We start from the raw sequence: 25,482 nt of genomic DNA on the forward strand, positions 1-25,482 counted from the left end.
ACGGTCTCAAAGCTTGCATTTTACAAACTTCATCAGACCTTCTGCAGAAATTGTCAGATTAGTCACATATACTCGCGATTACTTTCCATAATCCTAATACAGCAGGAGATACAGCCGAGAGGGCCTTAGTGAATCATGACAGCCCATCATCCTGAGTGCAAGCTCTGGGTGAGGGATTTATACCATATATAAAAGTCCATGAATCCCAGATCTCATTGCTCAATATTCTTCAAAGGAGTAACTAACTGCTATTCAGGTAATAGTATAAACAATAATGTCTGACTGTGCTCACTTACAGTATGAATGAACTATTATGTAATTGTTTTGTCTTCTGTACCAGTGATTTGATACATATGTTATGTATTTACAAATGACTGATTTAAATATATAATAAATGCAATTATTCTAGACATTTTCACAGAAATCATAGAAAATATAAGGAAAATGGGACATGTGACCATTTCTTCCTTGCCAGTACCCACTTTCAGACTTTACCTCTAATTTTCAAGGCGACATAAGCCAGTCATACTGGAGATGTTTTGGGGAATACCAATCACATTGTCTAATTCCTTCATAAAAGACAATAGTGTGTCACATTGCTTGATCAAAAATGAACGTTTGTTCCAGAAAAGGTGTAATCCCTGCATGCAGAATCTCTTTCCACCATGATTTATCTGCTGGAAAAAGATTCATATCTCTGGTCGTAGTGTTCATTGGACTATTCGATTTGGGGAGATATAAGGGGTCTTGTATTACTAGATCCCTAATGGCCTGATAAGCAAGGCACAGATTTCTGCTATGGAGTCTATAGGACACTGAACACAGGGACAAGGCCTCCAGCATCCTCTAGTTGCTCAGGTATTTTAGGCCTGTGATTTTGTTTAAGAACTTCGGAGGTCTCACTAACTGTCTAATATGTCTCAGAAGATACATCTCAAAGGGAGCATTGTATATATATATATATATATATATATATATATATAGAGAGAGAGAGAGAGAGAGGGGGTAAGGATTTCCCTTGATCTAGAGGATATATACTTTTCAGTGTTGGTCCATTTAACTTGTAAAAGAAGCTAATTTTGTTTTGTTTCTTTGCTGTCCCAGTAATTTATACACACACCTTTTCATGGGAAACTCAGGGACACTATCTAGTTAAACACTTGCTCAACTGAAATATATAAATGGAGTTTGAGAGAAGCCAGCTGTGGATTACATGATGAAACTGCTAACATCTTACAGCCTTGATCCATTGTTTAACTTGTAGGCCATTAGATAATGAATAGTTAGTTTATTAGGCAGAATAAGGAACTGGTATTTCATAGGGAAGACATCTTGTAGTGGCTTTAGAGTGATCCTGGCATACTGTCATACTCAGCTGTACTATGTTTGGAATGTACCCAACATATGCAGCGAGCATACCTTACTGCAGTGTGAGATGTCAGTTTGCTGTAATCTGAATTGCATCATTGTTACTGGGGAGATTCTAGAAGTGAAGACATCTTTTGTTTAGAAGTGTGTTGGTTTAAAGTAGTGAAGGCACACACAGAACAGTATTGTGTGCCAGTCCTTGTATTGTCATGCATGGCTGATTCAAATTCAGCATTAGGACAGTAGTTACTTACCCACCTATCATGAGCCAGCTTAGCTCATTGCATGCATCATATAGCATTCTATTTTCCAAGTGCTGGTTTGCGCTGAGTCAGAGGATTCCATACAGTAGGCAACAAAAACTAGTTTCGGGTAATATCATTTTTGCATCTATGAACCAAACCTAGAAGAGTCTTTAATATTCTTCTTTTCATTTTATACTTGAAGATGAATGCTGTTGGTATTACAGAAAATGTGAAAGGAGATGCCAGAAAATTTGAGGTCTGGTACAGTGGACGAGAGGAAGTTTACATTGTTCAGGTATACGCATCATTTTGAAATCTTTATAATTTGACGATTGCAGAAAATAATTATTGCATTATACTGACATTATGATTTTTGATGTTTTGTCTTATCACCAAACAAAAGATGAATGCATTGAAAAAACATATTGAATGAATGATTGACAGAGGTCCTCCTGGACAGGGACCATTTACAGTTAAGGCTCAGGGTGGTAATCTGCTGACATAAAATGAGTCAGCAACAGAAATATCATTTGCACAGAGATTAATGTATTCTAATGTACAGAAATTAATTTGACAGTCAAGAAAACAAGTGCATGCTTCTACATAAATAGGCAACAATCAAATAACGCCAAATATAAAGTCATATCTATCTATATATATATATATATATATATGTATATATATATATATATATATATATATATATAGGTATATGTGTGTGTGACAGGAGTCCCCGTGGACTATGATGTTTACAGATGACATTGTGATCTGTAGTGAGAGTAGGGAACAGGTGGAGGAGATCCTGGGGAAGTGGAGATATACTCTAGAGAGAAGAGGAATGAAGGTCAGCAGGACTAAGACAGAATATATGTGTGTGAATGACAGGGAGGATAGAGGAATGGTGAGGATGCAAGGAGTAGAGATGGCGAAGATGGATGAGTTTAAATACTTGGGATCAATAGTTCAGCATAATGGTGAGTGTGGAAGAGAGGTAAAGAAGAGAGTACAGGCAGGATGGAGTGGGTGGAGAAGAGTGTCAGGAGTGATTTGTGACAGACAAGTACCAGTAACAATAAAAGGGAAGGTCTACAAGAGGGGGTAGTGAGACCAGCTGTGTTATATGGGTTGGAGACAGTGGCACTGACAAAAAGGCAGGAGTTAGAGCTGGATGTGGCAGAGTTAAAAATGTTAAGATTTGCACTGGGTGTGATGAGGGTGGACAGGATCAGGAATAAGTATATTAGAGGGTCAGCACAGGTTGGAAGGTTTGGAGACAAAGCCAGAGAGGCAAGATTACATTGGTTTGGACATGTGCTGAGGAAAGAAGCTGAGTATATTGGGAAAAAGATGCTAAGGATGAAGCTACCAGGTAACAGGAAAAGAGGAAGGCCTAAGATAAGGTTTATGGATGTGGTGAGAGAGGACATGCAGGTGGTTAGTGTGACAGAGCAAGATGCAGAGGACAGGAAGACATGGAAACAGATGATCCACTGTGGCGACCCCTGACGGGAACAGCCGAAAGATGATGATGATATGTGTGTGTGTGTGTGTGTGTGTGTGTGTGTGTGTGTGTGTGTGTGTGTGTGTGTGTGTGTGTGTGTGTGTGTGTGTGTGTGTGTGTGTACATATATATATATATATATATATATATATATATATATATATATATATATGTGTGTGTGTGTGTGTGTGTATGTATATATGTGTGTGTGTGTGTGTGTGTGTGTGTATATATATATATATATATATATATATATATTAATACACATACATAGATTATATATAAAAACTACAAGAAAAATTCTGCCAAGGTAGAGGTTTCACTGTGTGATATCTTAACCCTCCTGTGGTGGAGACCAATGGGGTATGTGCAAAAAACCCCTTAAATAAATCAAGTTTTTCAGCTACATGACTTCTGAGTGTCCATTAATTTTTTTTTTTTTACTTTCTAAGTCTTTATGGTAACATTCAGGTCAATGTAGCCAAACCCACTAGTTGTGGATATGCATCCATATATTCCATCCACAAACCCTTCAACAGTGACAATCATCTAGAGCCAAAGATACACAGCTGGGTGGATGCATGCTTCAGCCTTTTTCATTGACGTTATCAGCGCAGCATAAATTGATGGTTTGGCTATACCTCAGAAACACTGCGTCTTTAAACCCAGTTGATGCCCATAATCCCTAGGTGTCTGTAAAATATCTCTGCTAACATCCAAACCAGAGGGTAAAATGGTCACACAGATAAACAGTTTTAACCATAAAGACTTAAAAAGTAAAAAAAAAGTCATGGGCATTAATCCCCCAGTAATGCATATATCCTTTTGTAGAGTCTGGATAGCCAAATGATTGGTGCTAGAATAGTGGATTAAAACTAAATATGAAAAAAGTGCATTGTCATACCCTTTGGGACAAGAAATATCCCTGCGAATTGCAACAGCAATAGCACACCTGTAAAAGTAGACTCAGAGGTGAGAGCTCTCTAGGTACACAGATAGATAGAAGCCTGAACTTTGATTGCCATGTGTCCACAGAGGTGAGGAAGTTCTTCTATGTAGCACAACTTATAAGTAAAAGTATGACATCCAGATCCAAGGAAATTATAGTCCTGCTGTACTCAGCCTTCATTAGACCAATAATCGAGTACAGCGCAACTTTTGGCATGTACTTGACCAGGGACTTACAGTAGATGAAGTGACCTTACAGGATGTAAATAAGCATGTTCTATGTGAATACTCTAAAAGCCCTATCCCTTTACTCTGCCTCCTGCCGACTGTTAAGGGGTGACCTATGTTTGACCTACAAGGCACTCACAAATCCAGCCCTGATGGAGCTGCTACACATCTGCAAGTCAAACAACATGAGGGTCACCCAGTCCAGGGATCTAAACAAAACATGCTAAAGAAACAGATATGTATCTCAGACATTGCCCCTTCTTTGGAACAGGCTTCCTATTCACTTTAAACAGAGCCCTTCCCTGGCCCTCTTCAAATGTAGTTTGGATCAATGGATGGGGAATTGCAAATTTACACCTGAGGTAGTGCCTATGTCCATTATGGACATGGACAGTCTGTTACATACTCAAGGCATAGGCACAAACCCAACCCATCCTCTTGCACCAAGGGGCTGTATATTGGGTAAAATCAGGTTATATTAGCTAGCCTTGTAAGAGCTTTTAAGCCATTAGCCTAGTAATCTCAGGTCTACTTTAGAAAAGCGACATGTCACATACCCAACTTTCATAACGCCTAGATGACTTAACCCATAACTGCATTTCATTGACCTGTTGGAACACCGACTGAAAACTCTAGGTAAGTAATCACTTGGCCACCATGTTGAACGTTGCCCCCCTACCCCCACTGTAGTGTGATCTTGGAGTCGGTATATATAGTTAGGGGTGGTGTAGGGGACAGCTATATATTATTTACAAAGAGACAACTGTGCATAGATCTCTGAAATATCTTTAATCATATATGAGCTAAACAAAAGAAAGGCACTCAATATAGTTTGCATACAATGCATAGAGCAGAGATACAAGTTTATGAAAGTAGATATGCAAAGAACAACAAAGATGTAGTCAGTAAACTTGGTGCTACTATTGAGTAAATTTAGTGTGGTACTTGGTAAATGCAGGCAAGAAACAAGTAAATATTGAAAGCATTCTTCTCAGTAGTAGATCAGGGACACATTTCACTCACCGCCAATGAAACACAGTGTAACAGAAAAATATGAAAGCTGGAGTTGGGATTTACAAGGGGTCTGATAATGTCATAAATAGAAATGCTGACAGTGAATTGCGAGGAAATGAGTGAGGGCAAGGATAATAATATTTTTATTTTGCTTTTGTTTACCAGATTTGTCCAAATGGGTTTAGTAAAAAAAACTTATAGGGTGGAGGCCCAGAGAGAAAAGCCCCAACATATTGCATTTTTAAACAGACATTCAGTAATATACATGAACAAAAATTAAGTAATAAACAATTGCTAATTAGATTACTTTTATATCAAATAAAGGAAACTATTATAGTATAAAAATACTTATGCATTATTAGATGCTAAACATTAAACTTTTGAAGAGTATTAGTGGAATTGTAAAACAGATAGTAGATCTTGTGATTGATAATTAGAAATTCAAAGAAATTCAGTTGAAGGAAGGAACTAGATAGGACCAAAAATGTTAATATTGCAGTTATTAGGTGGGTATAAATCAGGTTCATAGATAATTATATTTATATGTGAATGTATGGCTAGCTTAATATTTACAGTGGATATAAAAAGTGTACACGCCCCTGTTAAAATGGGGTCTGTATTAAAAGTTCAAAGAGTCTTTTCATCAAATATGGAAAGGGCGACACGTAGACAGCGAAAGCTGTAAACCACGAATGGCCACTTCCGCAAATTTTTTTCCTAGGGAAAAAATTTGCTTGGCTGTCAAACAGAAAAGCAAACTTTAAAATGCTAACTCCGAACACCCCCACTAACTAAATAAACCAATTCTGAGGTCACTCTACATTGGAGAAAAGGGCAATTCCCGATAATGGCTAAGTGAATTTTTTCACAAGGAAAACAATTTGCGGAGGTGGCCATTCGCAGTTTCCAACATTTGCTATTTACGTGTCGGCATTTAAGTGTTCAAAGAAAAGACTGTTCAAGCTTATAATATAGACCCGTTAGAATGCCAGGATTTTGTGATATAAACAATGAGACCAAAATACATCATTTCAAAACTTTTCCCACCTTTACTGTGACCCACAACCTGTGCAATTCAATTGAAAAACCAACAAATCTGTTGGGGGGAAAAAATATAAAAAATAAAAAAACACAATAAGCTGGTTGGATAAGTGTGCACATCCTTAAACTAATAGTCTGTTGAAGCACCTGTTGATTTAATTACAGCACTCAGTCTTCTTGGGTAGGAGTCTGTCAGCATGGCACATCTTGACTTGACAATATTTGCCCACTCTTCCTTGCAAAAGCGATCCAAATCTGTCAGATTGCAAGGGTATCTCATGTGTACAGCCCTCTTCAGGTCATCCCACAGATTTTCTATTAGATTCAGGTCTGGGCTCTGACTGGGCCATTCCAATATTTTAATTTTCTTCTGGTTAAGCCATTCTTTTGTTGATTTGGATGTATGCTTGGGGTCATTGTCATGATGAAAAGTGTAAGTCCTCTTCATCTTCAGCTTTCTAGCAAATGCCTGAAGGTTTTGGGCCAAAAGTGACTGGTATTTGGAACTGTTCATAATTCCCTCCACCTTGACTAAAGCCCCAGTTACAGCTGAAGAAAACCAACCCCAAAGCGTGATACTGCCACCACCATGCATCACCATGGGGATGGTGTTCTTTTGGCGATGCAAGGTGTTGTTTTTGCGCCAAATGTACCTTTTGGAGTTGTGGTCAAAAAGGTCAACCTTGGTCTCATCAGACCATAACACACGGTTTTTTACACATTTTCCCACATGCTTTTGGGAGTGTTGATGTATTATTTTGCAAATTTTAGCCAGGCCTGGATGTTTTTCTGTGTAAGAAAAGGCTTCCATCGTGCAACCCTACCCCATAGTCCAGATATATGGAGAATACAGGAGACTGTTGTCACATATTTTTATTATTCAAAGAATTTATTTAATTTTTCTTATCTTTATTATTTAGATCTGACTCTTGATTATGTTTCAGTGAATCTAATTTAAGTTGAATCTCTAATAACTGTTTACCCAAACATTCCTTTTTATAGGATACCAGTTAATAATTCTCCCATATAAATAAGCTTTTAGGGCATCCCACACAAAAATTTCTGAGGAGTTATTATTTAGTTTTATAAAATTCTGTGTCTCCAAAGTTAAGAATTCTTCAAAATCTTTCAGTTTTGTGATATAAGCAGGTATTCTTCTTTATCTGTGTATTGTAATTTGAATTAACTGAAATTTCAAATATTATTGAATTATGGTCTGATATTGGGCAAGAAATAGCCTTGGTGTTGAACAGAGAGCCTAGTAAGTCATTAGAAAATAAGACCCTATCTATTTTTGAATAGGTGTTATGTCTATGAGAGAAAAAAGTATAGTTTAAAGAATCAGAATCTGAAAAGGAATTAATATCTTTCAGATATGATTTTAGAAAATCTTTTAATAATTTGGCTGAAGCTGTAATCCTTCTTTTATTTAAAGATGTTGATTCTTTATTATCCAAAATGAAATTAAAATCCTCTGCTATTATTAAGGACCCCTTGGAATGTTGTACTATGAGATCCAGATGTTTCACTGTATTGATACCTATTCCTAGGTATCCAATATAAATTCACTAAAGTATACATTTTCTTATTAAATTCAACAGTGACAAGACAAAACATTCCTTTATTATCTTTATATCTATTGGTAATCTTCGGGCAAGGTAAAGTATTATTCCACAGAATTGCTACCCCTCTTTTCTTCCGAAGATGTTCTGAACTATTTAATGTCGAATAAGATTTAGTATCTAATCTAAACATATCTTCTGATTTCAAATGAGTTTCTTGTAAGAAAATTAATTGGGATTTGTGTAATTTTAAATATTTGAATAAACGTCCCCTCTTATTTGAGTTATTTAATCCATTAACATTAATAGAAATACTCTTTAATGAAGTCATAAGAAGTAAAATGTGTGAAAAACAGTATATTTTGACCAAAAACATATCAAATAGTTAAATATTAAAGGAATATGAAGAAAAAGTTTAGATTGATTACATAGTAATAGATATGAAAAATATGAGTGTATTACTTTGTGTTGTGAAGAATGTCAAAAAAACTAACAAACTTTTATAACATAAACTAGTAACATCAAAACCATGGAGTATAATACTCCTAATCCAAGTGACATATAATCACTCAGATTAACTACCCTCATTAAGTAACAACCTTTAATCAGCATCTGTCTAAGAGAAAATTTCCCAATCATAGTAAATCAATCTTAGCTTCTATAGAAAATCAAAATATCTAATAATTTTAAATTAATAACAAAAACATTATGCAAACGACAAATATGATGCAGTATTTAAAGAGAATCACTTTGTAGTATAGTAGTATTAATTAATTCCTATTAACATAAATTAATCCTCCTGTTTCAACTTCTAACTCCAAAATGATTTTATACATATCAGTCTTCGTTATTCTATTATGTAGTTACTATTTATCCATGAAAAAATGACAGACTATCCTATAAGTGAATTTAAGTTCTATTAGTCTCACTATGAATCTAGATATTGAAGACAAATAACCATAACATATAGTTGATATGATTGCAAATAACAAAAATAGTAAAGCAATTTATAAATAATATATTTTCATATATAAGTAAGGACATGATACATTATATATAACTAAATCATAAAAACAAGTAAATTATTATTCTAAAACTCTCATATTTTCTTAATATAATATTCTAAAGAAATAAAAGAAGAAGTTATAATTAATGATCTACTAGCAAAGGTATGGATGTTTCTCATTTGTAATAACTTTATTGTATTTATGCATTAATAAAGATTTTGTAATAGTAAGTGAGGTGTTAATAAAAATTATTTCTAACTGTTCTAAATATAAGGAATAAATTAGTTTTCATCTATAACATAAATATTTTATTGACAGTGTTGCTTAGACCATTTCAAATCACCAATTCAATGTACTTATTCTTTTCTTTATTTATTTTGGTCACAGAATATTGTCTAGTTTTTGAATTTATAATCATCATCATTCTACTTAACTATGCTCATCCAGACCCTAGTAATGTTATCAAACCTATTAAGTTGCTGTGAGAAAGTATTATTTTGCTGCTTATTAAAATAAACAGACAATTAAATATGTATGCAAACCAGTCACAATAATTTGCACTTGCATATCATCGCACCTACAATTCCTACTTCAGAACATCTCATTTCAAATCCATTCATTTGTCAACAAAAAATACTGAAACTATCTAGGCAAGAGTGTGTCATTAAACTGATATTTTTCTGGGACCATGAGAATTTATGCACATATTACATTTGTAATTGTCTTTAAAATAGTTATGTGTTTTAATGTTAATGTTTAATTACAAATTTTCCCATGTGAATTTCTTTCCATCACTACATCAAAGAACCTTAGTCTGTATTACTTTGAGAATAAAGAAATTGCACATATCTTCAGAGTAATAATGGCATGACCACTAAGCTGTATTTTTACTGGGAATTGTATCGAATGTGGCACAGAATTGCAGTTCCTATTTATAATTCCTTACTCTTCACCTGTGTTTGCATATATAAAAATCACTTTAATATGCCTCCTAAAAACTGTGTCTTTTCAAATGATCAAACTGTAACATTATTTGTGACATTTTCAAAGTAAGAACTACCACCAACCTATGTAGAGAAGTCTGAATGATACTATACCTTTTCGGTACCCCTCCGTTAAACTCCCACCACTCAGCTACTCCGTCTGTGTAAGCAATGAAATGTTTGCCAGATGGCAGGGAGTCAAAACTGAGAGGCAGCACAAGAACTGAGATAAGTGTCTGGACTTTTCCAGCTGAAAAGCACCACGAACAGTTTGAAGCATACTATTATCTAATCTTTTCTGTGAGTCAGTCAAGAAACATGCGCAGCCCCATTGAAATGATTGGAGACATACCACGGATAAGCAATTTAGAATGTTGCAGAAAGGAGAACAGGATGTGGCAATCCATTAAACTGTAGAGCCGCTGAGACACTTGTCACTATTCTTCAACAATAAAGTCCATTAGGATGAAAAACACCAACCTGGGAAGCAGGGGAGCACATTCCTCAAAACAGAACTGTGCCAGTACAAAAAGACCTCCTGCACATGGGCTCCACAGCCCCTCCAATGATCAGAAAAGGAGCAAAAGAGTCAGTGCACTGTCCAGACCTGCCTCCATCACATTTAAGGCTATCACACAGTCCATGAAGCAAAGTATTTTCCCCATGTACAGTTATTCTATAGAGCCATGAACCGCACATACAAAACGCAACAAATGTCCTCAAATGCCCAAGCAAGGAAATGTGTCCAAACGCCTTTCAATATAAATCCTCCATACATCTGTGCTGCACCTCCACATATACCACATGGATCGTGAAAAAACAAGCATGGCTGAGTCACCTATGGTGATCGGCAGCATTCTGTAAAAGGGAGAACAACTCCGAAAACCCTGACCAGACCCCTGCTGCCAACCCACCTCTTCCAATTTAAGCATTCTATTCCTTTTTATAGATATGTGACACAGCAGCGTTACGCCCCCAAGATTATAAAGTAAACTCTTTTAGAGCTATAGAGTTTACAAAATTTTAATGCATTTAAATTGCTTTACAGTCTCCTGTGTCCCTACTACTTTGGTTATGTATAAATATGTAAATAACTCTCCTCCAATTTTGGTATCCACAGCTGTACCCAAAGCTGAGTGTTTTCGATATATGTATAGCTAAGTTATTTATAGTTTTGTGTCACATTTTAGCTCTGAACTTTAATCTTATTTTTTGAGTTGAAAAGTAAAGTCGTATTGTGCACACGTTGCAAAAAACCAGACTAAGCCAAAGCAGTAGGGGTCCAACGGAAAAGCACCATTTTCAGGAATTAAACAATCACAACCCTATGCAATTCAGTAAGTATGCACCCAGCAGTACAAATGTATGAGACCCTTTGTGAAAATGAATTCAGAAAAGTGATTGCCAAAAACAATAACAAAAACCTTCTTGACAATAATGGGACCAATAATTTAACTAGGCAAGAAACTACACTTCTCCTTAATATTTTGGAGAATGATGAAATCAGGATTATGAAACCGGATAAGGGGGGAGGTATTGTTATCATCATAGATGTGTGTAATTACAATAGTAAAATGACTGACTTATTGTATAGTGACACATACACAGAGTTTTCCAAAAATGAGTTGAATATATCCTACAGGCGTATAGATTTAGACATTGAACAACTTTTACTCAATGAGCAAATTACTGTAGAAACTTCTAGATTATTGGATACTAAGCATCCTAAGATTCCTACCATTTTTGGAATCCCTAAAATACATAACAGTATCTCTGACCCCCCCCCCCCTTATGACCGATTGTTGATACATAAGCTTGTTAAGTACACCCTCGATAATGGAGACCTGGTGATCAAGGACTCCTGGGACTTTCTGTCTAAAGTCAAGAACAGTATGTACTACGAGGACTTGATCTTGGTCACCATTGACATCTGTGACCTCTTCTCAGTAATACCCCATGATGTTGGACTAGAATGGTTCTATGACTATTTATGCTTAAACAGTACATTGAACCATGACACTATCCTTACTATCAGATCCTGTATGGAAATGGTTCTGGACAACAATTTTATCACTTTTGAGGGGCATTTATTCAAGCAGGTGCAGGGTGTGGCAATGGGCGCATGTTGCACACCGTCATTTGCTAACATTGTATTAGCACAGTGGGAAGACCTCTGTGTAATGAACTCTGAATTCAAGGACATGTGGGTACTATATGGACGGTACCTGGAAGATATGGTCATATTTTGGCATGGGAGCGAAGATGACCTGAATAGGTTCTTCATTTACATCAACAACACCACCAACTTTTTGAAATTTACCATGACCAAGGACCTTGACACCTTGAATTATCTGGATGTTACTGTTAAGAAAGATCACTTTAAGGGTAGGTTTACTTCGCACCTTTATAGAAAACCTACCTATTCTAACTCTTTGTTGCATTTTGAGAGTTGCCACCCTCTGCATTAGAAAAAATCCCTTGTCAAGGGTCAATATGTGAGATTGGCCAGAATGATGTCTGACCAGGACAATTTTATTAAAGAATGTGATGTCCTAATGGGTATGTTGCAGAAAAGAGGTTAGCCCTTTAACTTTGTCAATGACATAGCTAAAGAAGTCAAATCAAAAAGAGCTGGAGGTATTTATTCTACACTCTTGGAGAAGCCTGAAATTTTGAATAGAACCTCTGGTTTAGTAAAAACTGACAGTTTTACTAGGGCATCTGTCCTGCCCTTCACCACAGATTTTTTTTTTAACATTAGAAGCATAATTTATGATTTTGGGACCATTTTATTGTTTGGATGAGAAGTTCAACAAAAGGTTGGGGCAAAAACCTCTTGTGGTTTACCAAAAGGGTACCTCTTTGAAAGGCCTGGTGGAGAGGAAAAAGTTAGACAGGCCTCGGTGGAACTTTTAAATGTGGGAGGTGTGGACCATGCCCTTATATATTGGACACTGATTCCATTAGAGTCAGGAACTATAGTAAAATTACTACTATTAAGAAGTATTACTGTTACACCAAGGGAGTGGTATATATTGCAACCTGTATGGTATGTGAGGGGGGTACTATGTGGGGAAGACGATCAGAACCCTCAGACAAAGAATATATCAACACAACTATGATATACTAAAAAAACAAAGAAACCAATGCTTTATTTAAGCATATAAAGGTACATCCGACACATTATTTTAAATTTTTTGTACTTGAACAAGTAGACCTGGGCCCACGATGGGGGCCTGATGATGACTTCCTTGAATATTTAGAGCTCAAGTGGCAGATTAAATTAAATGCATGTAAACCACCTGGGCTCAATGACAAGTTATCCATTAGTTCTGTATTAAAACTAAAATCAGCTTTTTTATGTGATTTTATTCAAGATCTATTTTAAATCATACTTCAATACACAATACATTAATGTCTATGTGGTTGGTAGGTGGCAATTGGTGTGTTGTATTTGGCAGTTACTGTGATTGTGTTACTGTATTTTTAAACTGCTTAATTATTTTACAGGAAATGATGTTTGCTTTGTCAACCAATGGCTGTAAGGGTTAGGGTATTTAAATATGGCATTTTCTGTTTGTTCTTGTTCTGATGAAGTCTTGTGATTTTGACGAAAGCGCTTAACTTTTTTCAATAAATTTTCTGGATTTAGTGCTGCAGTGTTCCTTTGGTGATTCTCTTCATATATTTTTACTTGGTTTTAGTGTTCATTGTTTCTAAGTTTGCACTTCAGTAAGAAGTAACATCAATTTTCTTAAGAATTACTGACTTCAGTAACTAATACCAGTATCTAAAACAGGCTGATGATAGCTCTTGACCATAGAAAAGTCAGAAAGCAAGTCGCTTATGCAGTTCCTTCCAAATGTGGTACGATAATACAAAAGTAAACAATAATTTAATTACAGCTTATAATTATTAAATACAGTTTGTTTGCATATAATTAAATATATCACATCACCCATTAATTGCAACAATATCTAATCTCCATTGCTTTTTTCTTTTTTTTTTTCTTCCCTTTAAATTGTTCGAGTGTTCTGAAGCCTTTGACAATTTATTTCCGGCATAGGGATTTATGGTTTCCATGGCAACAATCTAGATGTAACTCAAGGGAGAATGCCCATATTAAGAGTCTGATCGTGAAGTAGGTCTCGAGCTGAAGCTGAATAACTGTAGACTTTTAAATTTTCAGCGGGTAAAGATGAGTAGGAGACACTTTAACTTTAAAGCAACTCGAGCCGCTGAAGTCGTTCGCAGATGGTGAAACAGTGGTTTATGAATGTACAGCAATCATAGAAGCCGCACTCACAAACCATTCCAAACTGCCACTCTAAACCAGAGGCCAATACAGTGAAACACAAAACACCCCATTTTCAAGCATGGAGAAACAGAGCAACACCACAACACACCAACAAAAGACACATATCAGCCAGAATTAAACAAAAAAAAAAAAGAAAAAGCAAACATTCAAAAAGGAGTGGGAAACAGCAACAGCAGCAACGTCAGCCCCATATGACCAAACAACTTTGTACATTTCCAACAGCAACTTTTGACCCCACCACATTCCCGGATATTACCAACAGTAACCCCATAACACAAATTCAGTCCGGACATTGCCTTTATCCACATATCATGTTTTATTTTGGCTCAGGACACTACCAACAACAAAATTTGTTAAAACTAGCTCCGGACACCAATAAGAGAAAGCATATGCAAAAAATAACTTTATATATACACTAAAATCATGTCTATAGAAACTACTGAAGACAATATAAACTGTCTGTATCAATACAATACTTAACTAAATATAAGCACCAATTCATTGAGGTATGTTATTAAAGAAGATATTTATCCGAACAAAGTTGCACCCTATAGATGTAACTGTGCTTCAGTACAAATGACAACAAATAGACTATAATAATAACTCAACTTAAATAGTAACCCATACCTATCAAAAATAAGAAACAACTAAATATTTGCATAATAAGCATAAATAAAAAACAGTAAAGACTATCATTAAAAAGTGGTAAAAATCTGACCTATTCCGGTTATCAACTTCCCCGACTTTATGGGTCATTAGTATGTTTAGAACAAACAAACTGTATTTTCATTGTGAATAGACGCAAATAAGAGTAGTTTTTTTTTATTTTCTTAGCTTCTTCTTATGCTCATGGTTTTTCCAAGTTTCATTTTTGGCTAATCTCTTCAAGTTAGCATTGGCCCAATCCATTTCTACTATTTTGTCCAAATGTTTGTTAGATTTAACAAAAATAAAAGCACTGTCCAGATCTTCAAATAATTTAGATGTATCCTGGTAAAATATTTTAAGCCTTGCAGGAAACAACAGGTGAAATTGTATTTGATTTTTTTAAGCTCTTTTATCAAAGGTAGGAAAGCTTTTCTTTTTGCAATTACCACAGAAGAATAGTCATTATCAAAACGAACTAAATTATCTTTTATTTTAATTGGAGATTTTTCCCGTGCTGTCTTTAAAACAATTTCCTTATGTGAAGAAAGGAATTTTACAATCACAGATCTTGCATAATTACTTTTTTATTTTTTTGATGAAACCAAAGATCTGTGTGTTCTCTCAATACCATATGAAAGAGCCTCAGGTTTGTTTGTATCTTTCAGCTTTTCCCGGTTAGGGGTCGCCACAGCGGAACTCCGATCCGCTAATGATTGGTAGTGGATTTTTACGTACCGGGTTACCAGCCCTGAAGCACAACCTTCAACGAAGGCACACCCCATTCACGTATGCCTCCACACAGAAGACGCTCTATCTGAGAATCGAATGGGACAACGTCTTGCTAATGACGCGACAATGCTACCGCAGCACCACCACCATTCTAGTAATTCAGGTATCCATGTAGACAAGAACTTTTCCATACTATCTCCTTCTATTTTTTCTGGCAAGCCAAAGATTCTGATATTATTATGACATGACCTGTTTTCTAGATCATCTATTTTAGACAAAAGGTGAGTATTTTTCTTTAAAAGGAATTCGGTATTATCCTCACCTTCCTGGAGCCTAGAATCTTTATCATTTAGAGCTGTTTCCATACCTGAAATCTGTTCTTTCTGTTGTTTTAAATCTTCATGTATAATGTTCATTTGTTTAATACAGCTCACTTTAAAACTGTCCAATTTCAGGTCTATTTTATCTATTTTACTATTTAGCTCTTGAATGTTAAGTAACAAAGATTGTAATTCCTTTTTGAAAGTTGTATCCTGGTGAGAAGATTTGTTGAAGCTCATCTTGTTAACTGGAGTAGTTCAGAAACTCTCTGATGTTTTTTGACAGGAAAAAATAAAATAATCAAAAAGATTTTTTTATACTATCCTTGTATAAGGTATAAAATATCCTTTTATAAAAAAAATATCCAGATTTTGATAGATCTATTTTAAAAATCCTGTCAAAGTGAAGTGCTGTTAGTCTGAGTGCATCTTGGCCATGCCCCCATTTTCTCCACTTTTTAATGACTGTCTTCACTGTGTTCCATGGTATAGCCATTGCTGCGGAAATTGTTTTGCACCCTTCTCCTGCCTGATACCTTTCAACAATGAGATCCCTTTGATGCTTTGTAAGCTCTCTGTGAACCATGGCTTTTGCTGCAGCAGTCAACTGAGTAGGTGTCAGGAAAATCGTACTAAGAGAGCTGACAGGAAAATCATACTAGGAGAGCTGAACGTTATTTGGGGTTAATCAAGAGTCTCTTTAATTGATGGCAGGTGTGTACCCAAGAAGACTGAATGCTGTAATTAAATCAAAAGGTGCTTCAAGAAAGTATTAGTTTAAGGGTGTGCACACTTATGCAACCAGCTTATTGTACATTTTTTTATTAATTTTTATATTTTTCCCTAACAGATTTGTTTGTTTTTCAATTGAATTGTACAAGTTATAGGTCACATTAAAGGTGGGAATAGTTTTGAAATGATTTATTGTGGTCTCATTTTTTTTATCACAAAAACCTGGGATTTTCACAGGGGTGTGTACACTTTTTATATCCACTGTATATTAGAAGTACAAATGTTGGTGGTGAGCAGTGTCAAAAAATATGTATATGGCTGGGAGATGCTAATAATTCTATGCAGGTATTTGTGAAGACTGGTTATGGGGCAGAGGATTCTGAATGGAGAGAAAATGTTTGGGGATATGACAAGCTGAAGATAACAGCAGCATTTATCCTGGAGATATACAGGAGCAGATCCATTGATTTGATAGGTGAAGGTTTGGTTGCATTTTAAGTTAGTTTCTGAATTTTTTTTATAGGTTCATAGGTTAGTACTAAGCTAACTGCCCTTGCGAGCCATTTTAAGCCTAGCCAATTATCCCTTGTGAGACTTGAACCCTGCACCTGGTGTTTGTAAGGAAAACACCTTAACAATTAGGCCACCCTCCCAACCCTATGACTGACACACTCTGGTGAAAAGATCATTTGTTGTCAATGAAAGTAACCAGGCTCCTGTTAAATAAATGGATTTAAGGGAGATATCTTTGATACTGTATGGAATAAGGATTTTGTGCATGTTGAATAAAGCCACACTACATTTTCAGAATTAAACTTAAATCCATGGTTATTCATGGTCACTGCATCAGAATTAGTCCGACAAAGCCCTTGGTGGAGAAAGTGTCATTAGAGGAGATTATGATAGCATTCAGTTTGTAGCAAATGTCCTAAGTCCTAGCCCATCTATCGCTGCCTTAACATCACAAAAATAGATCCTAAAGATTAGGGAACCCACGAAAGAGCTCTAAGGAACTCCACAGTTGAGTTATTTTGCAGAAGAAGTCCTTGACTCTAACTGTATGAGTCCCAACAGTGAGATAGCTCCATATCCAGTAGGCGGTGTAAGGACTACTGTAAAGTTGTGTAAGCTTGTTGATAATACCTGCATAGGGAATTCCTTGAAAGGCCTTAGCTATGTCAAGATAAGAGTTAGGGATAGCATGGCCCTTATCTGTTGCTTCTGTGATCCTACTGAAGAAATTGATGTGTGAGTAGGGAGGGCCTACAAAGCCAGATTGTTTTGGAATGAAGGACTGAAGGTTCCTTTAATCATTGTTTTTGAGATCTGTGCTACTTTCCATGATCTCAGAAATGATGCTGGCCAGACCTATGGGTCTGTAATTACCTGGATTTGTGGTGCAGCCAACCTTTTGTAGTAGAACCCCTGTGGCATTTGCCGAGTGGCAGGTACGTAATTTATGCATAGACTGAGAATACATAGGTTATGGAGGGTATGTATTTAGTGCTTACCAAGAGATAGTCAGGTATGTTACCTGGCTACAAGGAAGTGATGCTTCTGGTCTTTTACAGAGATGAATTGGGGGAATATAAGTTAGGCAGATAATGTGGAGACTGAAGGTTAGGTCAGTGGTTTGACGTTGGAGCTGAATTTGTTAGCAAGATGTTGGTGATGACATTGGGGATCAGAGTAGATGGAGGGAAGGTTAGGTCAGTGGTTTGATGTTGGAGCTGAATTTGTTAGCAAGATGTTGGTGATGACATGGGGATCAGAGTAGATGGAGTTGCTGGATATTAGTTCAGAGATTAAATGATTATTACATCTGAGATTGCAAATATAGTTGTAGACAGTTTTGTGGTTGTTTTTGATGAAAGTGGCAATTTTTAATGCAAAGATAGCCTTACATTTTTAATACATTTGAAGTTTTTGCTAGCCAATTTTAAACCTCTTTAATGATGAGGGGAAGAAGATATTTTTATATAGGGACAGTAGTGTTCTCCTTTTGTTAGAAAGATAATAAAGTGAAACACATCTTAGGAAATCATGCTCAAGAGTATAAACAGATTATGATAGGTCAAATTCAAGAAATATACTTCTGTTTGTAGTATTTAACATGACTTGTGATGGGTAACATTACCACAGGATTCAGAAATGTGAAGTCAAAAGATAACTTTAAAGTCGCTAAAAAAGATGAAATACTCAGTACAAATCAACTTCATATGCTGTGTTACAGAAAATGAGAAAAAGCATATTCTTTTTCTGTTGTTTTTTGATGGAGTTGCTGTGTCTTTAGGAGCAAAAATGCTCTGAATGTGTTTGTTTCCTTTAGGCTCCAACAGTAGAAGAGAAGATGGCGTGGTTGAATGAAATTAGAAAAATACTTACAAATCAACAAAAGCTTCTAAAAGGTATAACTAAAAATAATTTTGTCTACAAGAGGAAGGTAAATTTAAAGACTTCTACTAAACATAAGTCAGATTGTGGTTTTATCATATACATCATGATGTGGTAATGATTAATTTGATGGCAGCAGTGATTTAACATTACAATATTAACACAGTGTGTACTATGTTGGTAGAAAGAATGCTTCATTTTTTGTTAATTTTCAACTGGGCATTTACATTTAGCAAAGAAAAATAATGTTTAAAATGCCTGGTTCAGCTTTCTCATAAAGTGACTTATTTCATTATTAATGCAGTAATGCAGCTTGTGGGTTTGCTGAGAGGTTATGGCCATTTTCAGATGGCAGAAGGCCATAATTATATTTCATATTCCAGCATTTCATTGTGATGATCCACGCTGCACTATTTATGATGAGTAATTGCTTGCTATGGAATATTCAACACACACACAGATGCATCATTGTACTCTGCAGATCCATTTAGGTGGACATTATTTAGTTCTTATTTATTTACATTTGGTAGCTCAGTAAATACACTGGTTCATGAACTATTTACAGGTACTTCCTATCTAGATGTACCCCCGCCATTAACTATGCCAACATTCAAATTTCTGCACGTGACATTAGCTGTCACCTACTCCTGCATGGTTCTCTACTCCTCTGGAAAATGCTTACTTCACTTCCACAAACAAAGACACATTTTATCTCTTTTTTTCTCTCCTCTTTCTAAGAACAAAGTGATACCTCCACCAGCCAGTCATGATTTATTGATTTTCAACATGTACCACTCAGTCAGTAAAACTCAATCTATCACCTTACCAGCAACATTTTCTTCCCACATTCTCAGACTGTTGCTTTTTGTCCCAACTCAGAAATGCAACATAAAATAGTGAGGGGGAAACTCCTAAATTCTTTTCTGTTTCCCACCATTGTGGTCCACACGTCAGCTTGAGAATTGATCTTGCGACGGTATCCCGGTGTTTATGCTGTTTTCTGCATCTTGTTACTTTTGTTAGTCCTAGTGCATCGATTAAAAAGACTGTGAAACAGGACTTTCATGGCGTGAGTATGAACGTTTTGCTTGGAGCTCAATAGTGAATTAGTAAACGCCTTTTCTTTTTAAATTCAGCAAGATACCACTGCATCAGTGAAGGAAGGTGGCTTTTGTGAATAAGTAAATGAGCAGAAGAAAGAAACTGTTGTCCTAGCATGTGTGCGGATCGTACAAAAATGATCAAGGAAGGAGGTGAGATTATACAGATAGAGCCTCTTCCAGATGCTGGAGAAGTGTCCAGCAAACTGTGCTTTTGGGAGATTACCCTGCTTGCTGTCATGAAATAGTTGTTTGAGAACATCCTATCAGATCCTATCAGTGGTGCTATTCAAGGTGGTTGTTCAGCGCTGTATAGGAGGTTAGACAGGGTAGTTAGTGTTTGGGAAGCGTTTGCAAATATAAAGAGCCGTGGATGAGCCAGGTTAAGTCTCTAGAAGCGCTGGCATAAATAAGTGAAGGAAGTACGACCGCCCGGCAGCCGGCAGTCTCGCGTGTTGCAAAGAGAAAATAGTTGAGGTTGCCGGCCGTTTTCCTCCCGCGGCCAGTTCTTTAGAATACTCACTCAGGATGTACCGGATCTCAGGAGGTCCCAGGGGCTGGCTTCTGGAAAGGATTGTGTCAGGAGGTCTTCCCCCAAGGTAGTTCTCTTCTCTGACTGTTCTCAGGACTCTTCTTTGAGTTGTAGGCTCTCTTTCTCTTCAGGGGGTAGTTCCCCTAGCATTTGGGTTCTGTACCTAAGAAACATATGCTTAAAATGGCGGTTCGGGTGATACTACTATGATTATGGGTAAATGCCCCAAAGATTTGATAACTAGGGTGGAACCCGAGGTTATTGATAGTGGGGAGCAGTCCCACAGAGGCTTTTTGATGTTTTGTGGAGTGTTCAGAGGCTTCAGAACTTTCTGTGATTGAGGATGAGCTTTCTCCACTTCTACGTCTGATGATGAGGATTTCTCATTTCATCTCCATGGCTGCATTTCATGATTCGTCTCCACAAAAGGAAGGAAGGTGCACTCTGACTCAGGAAAGGGAGGAGGGAGTTCTGTTTGGACCCAGCATAGGCCTTTAGCTATTCCTCCTGTGTTGAATGTGGTGGAAAGATGTTTAGAGGCTTCCCTGAACCTCCCTTCTTTGCCTCCTCCTGTGAACCTGACTCTTAGGTACCCTTGGAACATATTGAAGCCTGAATATCATAAATAGAGCCCTTAAGCAGACCAAAACTGCCCGAGGGCCCTAGGGCAGACTAAAAAAAGATTTCTAGGGCAGACGTGGAAACTATTAAAATTCAGGTTCAACCTGCTAAAGATGGTGGGGAAAAGTGGGGTATACTTGTTCCAAAGAGGCCATGAGAGCTTCTTGAGCTCTTTCACTGTCAGTTTCTTATTTCTAAATCAGAGAGCAATGAATCATTAAAGGTTCATCTAAAAGCGGAAGTGCTTCCTACGGAAGATATTGAGTGTAAGGTTTGCTTTGGTTGGTTCATGTGTAGCAACAAATTGAGTGTTATTCTGATGCTGTGAGTTGTGGGTAAGCGAAGGCCTCTGCGAGGGTTTTGCTTACCAGCAGGTTCTTCTGCAGGCATGTCTGGTTGAAGGATCATGATTAGCTGGGCAGGATTTTTGGATTATTTTGGATGCTCCTTTACAGTCTGATGTGTGTGCCTTGTTTGTGGTAGCGATGTGGTTAAGAAAATGGAGGACAAAGCTAAGTCTATGCAAGCTGTTAAAGATTTTTGCAGGTGCAGCCATTAGAAATAGGCCTGAATTTGGTGTTAGTAGAAATTTATGGCTCTCAGTTATCCCTCTAGGTCTAGGCGGTCTAGGGAGCAGGGGGGGGCAGAGGCTCAAAGGTAGAACAGGGGCTTTGACCTGGTTTTCAGACTTCTGAGGGCACTGCTCAGGTCGGTTCGTAAACAGTTCCAATGACCTCGTTAATCAGCTATTATTTCTGTCACGCAGCAGAGCCACTTTGGGAGGTTGACCTTCTCTTTAAAAAGAAATCTTGAATTAAATTATGGGTTACTCAACAGACATGATTGTGGTGGATATCATTTTATTAGTTACAAATTTTTATTCCGCACAATTTTTCAAAGGCATGCTCAGGCGTTCCTCTCAAAGAAGAAAAGAGCTCACAAAGCAAGTTTACAGTTACTTCACATAGGGCCATTCCACCAGCTGTGCAAGTATTGTTTCATCACACAACACACACAGCTTGGGATGCTCTGTCTTTCAGAAAAAAAACCTTTCATTGTATGCCCTTTGCTACTCTACCGCTTCTTCCAAAGTACTATTAAAAGGTCAGAGACAGGCCAAGGAGGATTTTTTTGATAGCTCAGATTGGCCCTCGCAACACTGGTACCATTCCTCTATATCTCAGTCTCATCTCATGTCATCTTTCATGTCAGCTTCACTCTCTTTCTCTTTTAACATATTCTGGCATACAGGTCTGAAACACACAGCTTCTCAGCACCTCAACCTCATTAAATGTGATTATGAGGAAAGAAGAAGGAGAGTAAAGGAGAAAAATGGAAGAAAATGAATTTTATTTTTTTTATTTTTACAGCATTTGATTCAGAATTTGGAGATTTAATTGATGCTTGGCAATGGAAATTGAATATGAATTATAATTATTGGAAGGTTTGTTGTTCTTCTTCCATAAGAGCAGCATCACAATTTCATTTCAACTCACTATGATTGTGACCACCTTTTTGTTCACATTTCAAGTTCTTTCTCAGAGGGTTAAGGAGAATATACCCCAATGTAGGCTACGTAGAGCTTGGGATCTCAATTTTGTTTTGGAAAAAAAAAACTTACAACCTTTTGTTTTTTGCAGCTGCTGCACTGAAAATATTGTCATGGCGGAAGACTACTTTTCTGTTGGCTATTACTTCTAGAGAAGGGTGTCTGAGTTTGCAGGGCCCTTATGGCAGTAGAGCCTTTTGATTTTCCATATTGGCTTACATTGCATTTTATTATTCCATCATGGCAAAGGAGATTCCAGCTGATTAGGCCTCATTCCACTAGGGCTACTGCCACTTCAACAGCATTTCTGTATTTAGGTGTGTGGTGAGTTTACATGTTTATATTTCTGTATATATATATATATATTGTTGTATATATTGTACATGTTTTGGTGCAGGTTGTTTTGGGACTTGTCTTTTTAGGGTCTTCTGACATCTGGGGCAAGAAATTTCTTTTCCCTTTTCTACCATCTGGGAAATTACATTGTCTTGCTGATGGAATCGCACTTATTCAAAGTAGGGTCAAATGAACTACACTTGTCCCAGCTTCATGAATGCATATATCTTCAAAGGATGCTTATACAATTTCATATACTTTCATCCTGTAGTGTGAAAGTATCTGAAATGTGGGGGAAACTTAATTTTAAGGAATGATTTATCACTGCTCAAAGACGATGTTAATTGTATAGTTACAATAGTAAAGTAATGGGGGAGGAAAGCAAGGCCCTGTGTAAATGTTTAGGAGGTTATTTAATTTTTATGTCAATTTGCTTAAAACTGTGTAAATATAATATGTTTACTGCACTGGAGAAATACAGCTATATAAGGGAAATAATGTTTGTCTTCAAGATTTTATGGGTGGGATTTCAAAAAGCCTACGGTACATTACTCCAAATTCTTTGGAATGATTAAAGGGCATTGGAACTAACAATGTTCATGTGCGATATGCATACAAACAGTAAAACTGACAAAGTAGATTTTACCAAATGTACTAAGCAGTATATGTTGGCTTTGCTTACATTATGGCTATATATGCACTTACACAAGTGACATTCCAAAAAGTCCTACACTACTGTACTGCAAAGGTTTTGGAGTAATTAAAGGAGAAATGCAACAAACATTGTTCATGTGAACTGTAACATGAGAGCGCAGATTTTTATGCAGTTCATTAATGCAGTGCATGTTGGTTTTGCTTACAATATGGTTATATATGTATTTATAAGGTTACATGAGAAAAACGAACATATGCTCTAAGTGAACATCATATTGATTCACTTTTTATAGCCACATAGATACGCACTTACTTGCAGATGATATTGGCATCAGGCATGTTACGAACAGTTTTGGATGGCAAACATTTTTGTATGCTCAGAACATGACTTAGCTGTAGAAAAATATGCATCATTACCCAAAAAAGGTGTAGGTAACAAAAACCGCAATGGAAGAATTGCCATCTACATAAAACAGTTTCCAAAGAAAGCCTTACAAATGTACTATCACAATACACAAGTAGTGTCTTCCATACAAAAGTGTTCCTTAAAAGAAACACATGGCAAGAGCAAACAATACAAACCCAAAACACAATAGAGTACAACAGACACACTTTCTCCTATGCATAGGTAATAATCCCATTTGTGTCCATGTTTCAGAATGTTACAGATTTGTATGACATACTGGCCACCGTGCTTACCTTTCCAATATTACATATCACTAATGTGCTATATTAGCATGCTTTTTTTCAAAATCTTATGCTGTGCAAAATGTGAAGCTTGTTAGGGACTGATAGCACACAATGCTAATATTCACAACACTGAATAATCAACATCAAAGTAAAATTTATTGTCACTTTAATTTACACAAATGCGAACTGAGCGAAATTATGTTTCTTCTGGCTCAATGTGCATGCAAAATGTAGACTACATTTATTATGACAATAATACACAAAATTCTATAGACACAGATGGCAAACACAACTATAATAAATACTTGCATTATTGCACTGATTTTATGGATTGTCACTCATTACTAGGTTATTAGCTTATTTTCACTAGAAAAAATGAACTTAAGTGATTGATTTAAGGCAGACCTCTCAACCATATCAAATTCCTCAGTATTTACTGGTTTTGAGGGGAAAGTAGTGAAATATTGGGCTGCCTCGAATTCCCGAGTGGCCCCATTAATTTTCAAATTTCCTGGTCTGCTTTTTTTTTTTTTTTTTTTTTTTACCACTTTAATTTTTTGGCTGATGTCACCATGCATCACCAGCCTACAGGGGTATGCGTGATGACATCAGCTACTGCCTGTTGAACTTGAAGGAAAATACGGAATTTAACGGATGGTGGGCAGCATAATTTACATTTGGCAGAGTCCTCCAGGTAAGAAATGTTGTGCTGATAAGAACCATTGTTTATCTGCTGGTTCTGTTTAACTGTGTGTTCAACCATTGCTGCATTTAGTTAGGGCCACTCTGTTCAACATTCATTCGCAACTGTATTTAGTTTATCTGGTGTTGATCTATTCAGCCGCAACCATTGCTGCATTTAGTTTATCTGGCATGTGCATTTACGGCTGCTGTATGTAGGTAGAGCATTATAACTCCACTAGTTTATTATATGGTGTAAACATGTTCAACCAGTGAGTTGC

The 25,482-nt window shown here is 36.6% G+C and overlaps 1 protein-coding gene across 1 annotated transcript in view; it reads left to right on the forward strand.

Moving 5' to 3' along the window:
- MCF2 (MCF.2 cell line derived transforming sequence) overlaps positions 1–25,482 on the forward strand; it is a 1,891,050-nt gene that overhangs the window by 1,660,460 nt on the left and 205,108 nt on the right. The window contains exons 23-24 of the mRNA XM_044057533.1: positions 1,816–1,908; positions 18,974–19,052. Coding sequence (XP_043913468.1) covers positions 1,816–1,908; positions 18,974–19,052 — 172 coding nt within the window. The remainder of the gene's footprint in view (positions 1–1,815; positions 1,909–18,973; positions 19,053–25,482) is intronic.

Source organism: Protopterus annectens, chromosome 15.part0, assembly GCF_019279795.1.
Source record: "Protopterus annectens isolate FY-2018-M chromosome 15.part0, PAN1.0, whole genome shotgun sequence".
NCBI lineage: Eukaryota > Metazoa > Chordata > Ceratodontiformes > Protopteridae > Protopterus > Protopterus annectens.